General features: G+C 31.4%; 2 protein-coding genes across 2 annotated transcripts; both read left to right on the top strand.

The window, feature by feature from the left end:
• Window positions 1-3,052: 3,052 nt before the first annotated feature.
• Window positions 3,053-4,478, top strand: LOC107481172 (disease resistance protein RPV1-like). The gene is made up of 2 exons (XM_016101387.3): window positions 3,053-3,579; window positions 4,097-4,478. Exons 1-2 carry the CDS (start codon window positions 3,113-3,115, stop codon window positions 4,368-4,370), a joined length of 741 nt encoding a protein of 246 aa, XP_015956873.1. The 5' UTR covers window positions 3,053-3,112; the 3' UTR covers window positions 4,371-4,478.
• Window positions 4,479-8,382: 3,904 nt separating this feature from the next.
• On the top strand, window positions 8,383-9,512 carry LOC107481174 (disease resistance protein RPV1). Its single transcript, XM_016101388.3, has 2 exons — window positions 8,383-8,947; window positions 9,054-9,512. The coding sequence occupies exons 1-2, from the start codon at window positions 8,481-8,483 to the stop codon at window positions 9,325-9,327; spliced, it is 741 nt and encodes a 246-aa protein (XP_015956874.1). The 5' UTR covers window positions 8,383-8,480; the 3' UTR covers window positions 9,328-9,512.
• The last annotated feature ends 596 nt before the right edge of the window (window positions 9,513-10,108 follow it).

Genomic DNA, 10,108 nt, shown 5'->3' with positions numbered 1-10,108 from the left:
AGGTAGGTTTTGATTTTTTTTTTAATTTTTGACAAATACATTCTTGATAAAATTTAAATACCAAAAGGTTCCTGACTTTAATAAACGGAGGATAATTTAATCCTTCTGTTTATTTGCTTCTCATACACCAATTGGAACTGGCTGACGTGGATGAAACGGTGTCCAGGTGTCTGTCACGTTAGAAGGGGAATAAAGTTTGAAGGACAAATAAATCATTGACGTCATTTTGCAAATAAAGTTCGAAGGACAAATAGGTCTTCGAGAATTTAGTTCATTATGCTTCTATATGTATCATATATTACTATCTAATTGAAATATACCTATATTATGTATCATATATTACTATCTAATTTAATAATCAAATGTGTCACATGACACTCTTATTAAAATTGAGAGAAAATATTTTTTTCAAAATTAATAAACTCTTTCCTAAATTCTTTCGTCTACCTCTCTCCATTTTTCTATTTCTCTCTACTATTTTTACTCTATATATAATTTATATTTTATATTAGTAATTTGACAAATCAAAATATGTCATCCGATTACAGATATCTTGGTCTTCTTAGTCAGAGACTTTTGTCAACTTACGACTTTTTTGTAAAAGTAGTTTGGTTTTATAAATCTTTTGTGTCATGCATAATTTATAATTTCAGAACAAAGTGAACTATAATTTTAAAAAATTTTTATTCCCGTAATGTTATTACGGATAAAAATACTAGTTCTAATATAATACACAAATGCACTAATGCTAACTTATATATGAATGATGCACAAGTGAACTAATGCTAATTTGATGCATAAATGAACTGATGCTAACTAATGCCACTGATATGATGAAAACTGAACTAATGTAATTTAACAAATTCTAATATTAATACACAAATGCACTAATTCTAACTAATGCTAACTAATGTGAGAAAACTGAACTAATGCAATTTAAGAAAAAAATAAAAAATAAAACAGAACAAACCTGATTTCTGCAATTTTAATCAAATAATCTAAATTGCAGAATACAACAAGTTAACTAGATTTCAAAATACAAGCATACTTTTATAAACTAAATTCTCATAATAGAAGTATAATAAACTAAATTCTTAAGGACCTATTTGTCCTTCGAACTTTATTTGTAAAATAACGTCAATGACTTATTTATCCTTCGAACTTTATTTCCCTTCTAGCATGACACCGTAATGGACACATAGACACTGTTTCATCTACGTCAGCCAGTTCTATTCGGTGTATAAGAAACAAATAGACAGAAGAATTAAATTATTCTCTATTTGTTAAAGTCAAAAAATTTTTTATATTTAAATTTTATCAAAAATATATTTGTCAAAAATTTAAAAAATTAAGGACTTATCTATCATTTTTCTTTTTTTTTTCTATTTTGTTGGTCTTGAGTTTGGGAAATTTCCGGAAACGTTCTCTGAGAACTATTTCATTTCAGGGGACAGTATTCATGCGAGTTGTATACCCAAATTGCCCATTTAGCTCTTGATTCAACTATAAATGGGTTTATGAATCAGTATTAGCCCTAAATGCAGCTCATTGAAAATCGTCGCTTTATTGTTTTTTTTCTCTCCAATATGCCGCTCTTGGGTGTTATTGTTTTGTTAAGTGCTATTTGTTAGGTTTTTTTGTTGTTGGAACACGTCTCTAATATCTAAAGTTGCGTTTATTTTTGTAGACATGACAGAACGTTGTTGACACAAAATTATTTTTTGTACATAATAATATAATGTTTAATATTATGTTTGGATATATATTAATAAGATTAAAATATTATGTAAAATGACTAAAACATATCTCTCATTCTTTTCTCCTTTCTTCTTCTGCCAATTCAGTCTCTTTTGTTCAAATCAATATTTAAAATCTTGAGTACAATTTATTTTCGTATTTTTTTAAATTTGTTATTTTTCTAAAATTTTTATTGTGTAAATTAAGAGATTCAAGAGATACTGGATTTGGTCTTTTTATTTAATTAAAAGGAGAAAAAAACATAATGAAAAAAAAATATAGAAATAGAGAAAGAGCAAGAAAAAGAGAATACTTCTCTGAATACTCTAAAAACCTCTAAGAACTAAGTCGCACAGAAGTCAAATTAGGTTTTTTTAAAAAAAGATAGTCATCTATGAAAAAAAGGAAAAAAATGTTCAATAAAAATTCGTGTCCATTTTCCCAATTTTGTATTTATTATTGTCTAAAAAATTGTCCTGAAGACACTGTGTTTAGTGTCTATATTTCTCTATCCAAATACTTTTTAGATATTTATTGTCCATATCTCTATGTCTTGTCTATGAAAACAACCGCAACCTAAATATTTATTTTATGATACTTAAATTTTAGACATAAAATTCAAAAATAAAAAGATGTATCTCATCTTTCTCTATTTTTATTTTAATATTTTTAGACAATTTAAAAAAAAATTCATAAGCACTTCAAAATTTTTCAAGATCTAAAATGCTATTATAAAATTATTAATTATGTTATATAAATCAGCAAACTTTTAAATTTGAAAGACTAAAAAAAGGTGTGTCTGTGTTTCAATGAAAATTCAGATGTAATTATTCTTATATATAGTTGATAATTAAAATGATCAGATATCAATTTAACAAAATATGTCAAATTATTTAAGAGTCTTCAAGTATTCACATCAAAATAGTTGTAGCTGAGTCTCCATCTTGTGCTTTGCAAAGTCTTAGGATAGGCACCTTTGCATACTATGCCTCTGCCTCTCGGTCAGCACTCAGTACCAATGTCACCATGATAAAACAGTGATACATAAATAATTTTAAAAATGTAACATTTTAAAAATAAGTTCCAGAAGCATTAACATATCGGGGAAAAAAAATAAAACGAGAATCGTTGAATAATCAATCTCTATCTTCCAGGGATGATCAAGGAAATAGACTAACCCACTTGTTTTCCTTTATCTGCGCCCAATGTTTCCATATAATCCAAAGTCAAAGTAAACTCAAAATTACAATATTGTCCTACCACTTCTCCCAAAAGTCAAGCATACAATGTATAAGAAGGACTATGCATTTTACCATTTCATCCAAAATCAATTAAGTAACATATTGCAGCGTACGTGTTTGTGAAAAATCCAAAGATGGCAAAGTCAAGTGAAGAGAAACACGAAGTGTTCATATGCTTTAGAGGTGAGGACACACGCAACACCTTCACCAGCCATCTGAATGCTGCACTAAGAAGGCTAGAGATAAGAACCTACATAGATCACGACCTCAGAAGAGGAGAAGAGATTCCTGAGAGGCTTCTTAGAGCAATCAAGGATGCTAAGCTTTCCGTCATTGTTTTCTCGGAAAACTTTGCGGCTTCAAAATGGTGCTTGGATGAGGTTGTCAACATATTGGAGTGCAAGAAGAGGAGTAACCAAATTGTTGTGCCTGTTTTCTATCGTGTAGATCCGGCCGTGGTGAGGAACCAGATCGGGAGTTATGGTGACGCATTTGGCAAGCATGAACAACGGTTTGAAGGTGAGATGAATAAGGTCAGAAAGTGGAGGGAGGCTTTGACTGAAGCTGCTAATCACTCTGGTTGGGGATGCTCACTCAACAAGTAACTTCCTTTCCTTTCTTTTCTTTTTTTTTTAATTTGAATTTAATTTTAATATACGGATAAAAAAGTAAATTTATTTAGAATAAATTAATGTGATTAAGTGTAATTTACTTAGATGTGATTAAAAAATAATTGAATAATTATGTATCGTAAAAAATTGATATTATTAAAAGATAAAATTAAAATTTATTTGTATATGTATCATTTTTGTCTCTAACGTGTTCGTCCTATTTAAATCTCTAATATTTTAAAATCGTCTCAATTTTGTCCTGCCGTCAATTTCGTTAACAGATTTGCAGAATAACATTGAGTCAATTTTAAAACGTTAGAAATTTAAATAGGACGATTCAAACCTTAGAGACAACTTTAAAACTTACTCCCAAACATTAGAGACAAAAACATACTTTACCCTATTTAAATTCAACCCTTTTTTCATAAAAAAGCATGTTCATATTACGCACATTTCAAATAGTTGAGATAATAATAAAGTTGTTTGAGTGATATGTTGGCGTGACAGGGTGGAATATGAAATAGTTGAGGGAATCGCGAAGGATGTGATGGAGAAGCTGAATCATGTGTATGTTGGTGACCTGGATGAACAAATAAGAAAATTTGAGCAACTTGCAGAGCTTCAAGAACAATATTACAATGCTATAACAAATGTGGAAAATTTACAAATCTACCAGTCAACGCTTGAACGCATCACCCAACTTAAAATGGAGAGAAGCATTCGTCTCCTTCGTTTGACTCCTGACATGCTTCCATATGTTGGAAATTTCGGATCCCGCTAATTATACCACTCATAATTATTCCTCCTTGTGTTTTTAATTTGTTTTATGTTTATTAGTTTTCGTGTTTATTCTTTTCTGGTTGAAATAAAATGAAATGCTTTCTTTTTATGTTGATAGCGAGTGATTAATTGCTGAATTTGTCCTCGCTGATCTTCAATAATGTACTATTTGTATTTTCAAGTTCGATATATTATCAAAAGGAAAAGTATAAGGAACCAAAAATTTATCAGCCAAAAACTAAACAAAACTATATTAATTTATATCAATAATTAATTAATTTTAAATTTTTTAAATTGATTAAATAAACCTAATTAAAACCTATAAAAATCTTTTTCTTTTTTCTCACATTAATCTATACACTTCTAACAATCACAAATTCGAAAAATATATAAAAGAACATCCATTTAATATGAAAAAGAAACATTCTAATACTTAGTAGAAGAAACATTCATATATATTAACTCGTAAAAATTTTGAATTCATCTAAAAATATTTGACTGAATTTTGGCTGATATGCTTTTGATTCCCTAGCTTTACTCTTATCAAAAACAAAAAACTATACGTGTGTTTTGTTTATAATTCCTTTTTCCAAAAACACATCACCACATGTCAATTGGGCAACATTTATGTATTCTTTTAACAGAAAACTAGCTAAAATTCAAATTGATGCATAAGTTTTATGGCAGTTAAAAATTCAAATAACCTGAAACTAAAAAATATATATCTTGCATCTTTCACTCTGATCTAGGGTATACATTTTTGGTGAATGATTAACATACAGGAGAGAATGTCTTAATAATAAGTTGCTAGGATTTGAAGTGGTAACCCTAGATGCTCTCAACTTTGCCATCAACATTCGTCTAAAATTTAACTCACTATCATTTAATTAATTTCCACACGTGATTTAGATATATTTAGAGTAGATTTCAATAAACTATAGGTTCGGTAAGTCAAATCTTAAAAAAATACAATTATCGAATCTAAACTAAAAATACAAAGATAGAATTACAATTCTCATTACTACTTTAATTTAGAAGTGCNTTCAACTAAATATATATTATGTGCTATATACATTATATATGATAGGATTTAATAATACCTTTAATCTATGTACTCGATCTTACTTAGTGAAAAAAGAGTTTGTTGTTGTTATTGTATTATGTATTATTGTAAAAGTTCTAAAACATATTTTTTTAATTATGTTATGTGTACATTAAAATTAGTCACTAACATAAAATATATATTAAATTATAATACATATTAAAAATAAATTAAATTATGAAAACTACTCACCTACATACACCAAAAATAACTTTTTTTAAAGACTATGCATGAGAATTTGACAAGTGTCATCACTTGTGTTTTAGTTCATTCAAACATATTATTATGAAAAAACCAAATTCTTGAATAATTTGATTCATTTTAAGTGATTTTTTACTTTTAAATAAAAAAGTATTTTTGGACAAACACAATTAGGTTTGGACTGTTTATGCTTAACAAAAAATAATAAAGTGAGCTAAAATTAATTCATTACATCTAACAAAAATTTTTTTATTACAAATTATGTATGAGTTTGCAGGTTTTATATTATTTATCAGTTTGGAGGCACTGCACAGTTTCTTGGTGCTGGTGCTATCTTGATAAATTCATGAAATGTCACAGAAGTTGCTGCTTCTATTGGTTATACATTGGATATGTCAACTGATGAAAGAGAAAAACGGCATTACAAATGCCAACATTTGATACTTTGAAGTTGCTAATAACCTACTTTCTATACTGTTTTGATGAGGACAATGATCTAATGCATCTAGTTCTGATGAAGTAAAAAACAGAAGCACTTTTTGGCTCCTAAAATGACCCAACAATATGCCATCCAAGATGGAGAATTCAGCCTTGAGAATTTGTTACAAAATAACGGTGAAAAGATACCCACTGGCGGACTTGTTAGCGTGAAATCCAGTAAGAGGCAGGAATTATGGAGAGTGACATGGGCAGCGGCAAATTGCAGCGTAACAGAGCTTCCTGGAGAAGATGAAATCGGTAGCAACAACAAGGAAAAAGAATCGATGCAGAAGGGGAGGAATTATGATTCCGTTGAGAAATCGAGTGTTAACCAGACTCCAAAAACGGCGATGGACCTTGGACAAAACAGCATCATCGCCGACGAAGATCCAGAAAAGGCAAGGAAGCAGGCTAATGGAGGCAGAAGCTGGATGTAAAACGACGAGAAGGCAAGTCACATATTGAAAAACGGAGTTATCTCATCGCATCGTCGAGTCCCTCTTCCAAATCGCTGCGCCGCCGGAGCACCAACACAGACAGAACCAAGCAAGAGAAGGAAAAGTAGCGATACGGAAAGGAGGAATGGTACCTGAGACGACCATCTGGGGCACGAGGAGTTGTAAGAGAGTAGAAGATGGATAGCATCTGCAATAAGGGAGAAGAGCCGATCAACGGAACCAGGCAACCAGCGCCTCTGGCTCAAGGAAGAAGGAGATCGATGCAGATCCTCTAGGTTGGGTGGGACCAGCTTTTGATTGTGCGAAGAAAGTTGACAGCGGAGAGGAAGCTGACGGTGAGGAGGAAGCTGACAGCGATGAGTCCGACGATCAGCAACAGGACCTGTTGTTTCTGCTACCGACGACGATGAGCGCAACGAAGTCTCAAACTGAGTGCGAGACGGCGACAAGATAGGGAGCGACGACGACGACCAATCCCGGAACCTACTGTTTCTGCCGCCAGCGATGACGAGAGCAGGAAAGCCGCACGAAAGCGACTGAGTGCGAGATCGGACACAATGAGAAAGACTGGAGCCGAGAGAGTGACGAGGAGCTTGAACGCGACACGGGAGACAGTGAGAGAGACCGGAGGCGAGAAGTGAGCCATAGTGAGAGAGATGACAGAGTGACACTGAGGGAGGAGAAGGGGAGAGCCCAGGAAGGAATGTTAAACGACGTTGTGTTTTGAAGAAGGATCCCGCTAGGGAGACAATAGGCTATTGAGTTATAAAATGAACATCCCTCATAATATCTAAAATAACCATCTGAGTACTAGGATAATAAACATCTTCTCAAAAGTTTAAGCTAATTTTGGAGTTCACCAAGAATTAAACTCTTAACCTTTAAGGTCTAGTGCTCTAATACCATGTCATGATACCACTCATCCTAAAAGTTTTAGCTGATGAAAAAAGATAACACTAATGATTATATCTCTAATACTCCATAAACCTTCATTGTATATATTGTACAAATATTCTATTGACTTCTCATACTTTTCCTTTGAAAAAAAAAATGACAAAGACCCAATCGGTCTATGTAAACCTGGTCCGAATTATAAACTCAGATAGAATTATGAAAACCGTCCAAATTCATCTAGGTCTAAAAAATACTACCATTACATTATGACAAGTCAACGACTTAAAAAAATGTTTAAACCATATTTGTGGGAGTATTCTCCTTAAATTATATATAAATTATATATATGTATGCATAAATATATTAGCGACTAATTTTAGTGATTGGTTTTTATAATCAAATAGCATTTTTTTTTCTTTTTTTTTCTTAAAAGTAAAAAATTTGAGAGTTTTTAATGTAAGTAAAAATTGAGAATTTACCACTTAACATGTGCGTTTAGAGTATTTATTAGCAAACAAAATGTTTATTATATTGATTTTCCTTTTCAAGTTGAATCAAAGTATGAACCCTAAACGCAGATTATGAGAATCGTTGAATTCCATTACATTCCATATATATAATCAATCACCATCTTCCAGGAAGGAACAAGGAAGTACACTACCCCATTTGTCATTTATTTATTTTTCGGCGCCCAATGATTCCATATAACACACATATAAAGGGAAAAAAAAACTCAATAATGTAAAGTCAAAGTCAAATAAAACTTGAAATAAATTACAAGGTTGTACTCAACTCCCTACTTTAAGATTATTAAATTTTAAAAACCATCTATAAATTTATATATTTTTTTTTTATTAAGCAGTAACATGTTTTTCTTTCTATATACAATGTATAAGAAGGACTAAACATTTTTCAATTTCATCGAAATCGAAGAAAACAACATATTGCAGCGTACCTGTTTGTTAAAAGTCCAAAGATGGCAAATTCAAGTGAAGAGAAACACGAAGTGTTCATATGCTTCAGAGGTGAGGACACACGCAACACCTTCACCAGCCATCTGAATGCTGCACTAAGAAGGCTAGAGATAAGAACCTACATAGATCACGACCTCAGAAGAGGAGAAGAGATTCCTGAGAGGCTTCTTAGAGCAATCAAGGATGCTAAGCTTTCCGTCATTGTTTTCTCGGAAAACTTCGCGGCTTCAAAATGGTGCTTGGATGAAGTTGTCAACATACTGGAGTGCAAGAAGACGAGTAACCAAATTGTTGTGCCTGTTTTCTATCGCGTAGATCCGGCCGTGGTGCGGAACCAGATCGGGAGTTATGGTGATGCATTTGGCAAGCATGAACAACGGTTTGAAGGTGAGATGAACAAAGTCAAAATCTGGAGGGAGGCTTTGACTGAAGCTGCTAATCACTCTGGTTGGGGATGCTCCCTCAACAAGTAATAACTTCCTTCCTTCCTTTCTTTATTATGAATATAATTTTAGAGATAAATGTGATATTATATGATCATCCTGAATGAGGAAATTGAAATTGATTGATGACAGAGTGGAATCTGAAATAGTGGAGGGAATTGCAATGGATGTGATGGAGAAGCTGAATCATGTGTACGTTGGGGATTTGGATGAACAGATAAGAAAATTTAAGCAACTGGCAGTGCTTCAGGATCAATATTACAAAGCCATACCAGTTTTTGATAATTTAGAAATCTACAGGGCAACGGTTCGACGCATCACCGAACTTGAAATGGAGAGAAGCATTCGTCTCCTTCGTTTAACTCCTGACATGCTTCCATATGTCGGAAATTTCAAATCCCACTAACTCTTATTCATCATTCCATTTAATTATTGTTCAAATTTTATTACTGCCTGCTTAAATGCCTTCATCAAGACTCAAGAGTATACTTGGTTAATTCGATCCTTGTTACAAGTTCATTTTCAATTTGTTGACTTATGTAATTCCTGATCAAACTTCTCATAATATTTTAATTTCTTGTTGAATGCTCATTATCCGAGTCATTAATGATTGAATTTGAATATGTCCTCGTTGAAGGAATTGAAAACGAGAACAAATGCATGTGCCCTGCCCTCGTTATATGTTAGAAAAACTGGGTTACTCTTAAGAATGAACATTAACAAATGGGCTTTAACTAAATATATCATCTTTTCAAGATGGAATAAAATATGAGATGAGCAAACTAATAAATAGAAATTAAGGAATACTAGCTAATATAGGAAGCTCGTGAATAATTAGGCATAAAAAGAGCCAAGAAAATTGTAGATTCGTTGAATTACATGTATAATAATTTCTTTCTGGCGTACAAAATATATATATATACAGGGAAACTCAACATTTTTTTATTAATATTAGTTAATATTTTAAATGAATACTTTATTTTTATCTTATTAAAATTTACGATTTAACATTAATAATTGCTATGGTATTTAAAAAATGTTGACTAATTTGTTCAAAAAGGATTAATAATAAGTTTTAATTTAAAAAATATAATAAAATGATTTTTAAATATTTAAAATTTATTATAAAAAATAAATTAAATAAAAATTAGGTACTAAATAATAAATACTATAAATTGACTTTTAAT

This window comes from Arachis duranensis, chromosome 3 (genome assembly GCF_000817695.3).
Source record: "Arachis duranensis cultivar V14167 chromosome 3, aradu.V14167.gnm2.J7QH, whole genome shotgun sequence".
NCBI classification, from domain to species: Eukaryota; Viridiplantae; Streptophyta; class Magnoliopsida; order Fabales; family Fabaceae; genus Arachis; species Arachis duranensis.
The sequence above is the reverse complement of the archived record's forward strand: the minus strand, read 5'-3'. Positions and strand labels throughout refer to the sequence as shown.

What these genes read in the sequence shown, in the direction of transcription:
- LOC107481172 (XM_016101387.3), top strand. Translation starts at nt 3,113, where the DNA reads ATGGCAAAGTCAAGTGAAGAGAAACACGAAGTGTTCATATGCTTTAGA. An exon ending in TGGGGATGCTCACTCAACAA is followed by an intron (nt 3,580 to 4,096) that starts GTAACTTCCTTT and finishes TTGGCGTGACAG; the next exon opens with GGTGGAATATGAAATAGTTG.
- LOC107481174 (XM_016101388.3), top strand. Translation starts at nt 8,481, where the DNA reads ATGGCAAATTCAAGTGAAGAGAAACACGAAGTGTTCATATGCTTCAGA. An exon ending in TGGGGATGCTCCCTCAACAA is followed by an intron (nt 8,948 to 9,053) that starts GTAATAACTTCC and finishes GATTGATGACAG; the next exon opens with AGTGGAATCTGAAATAGTGG.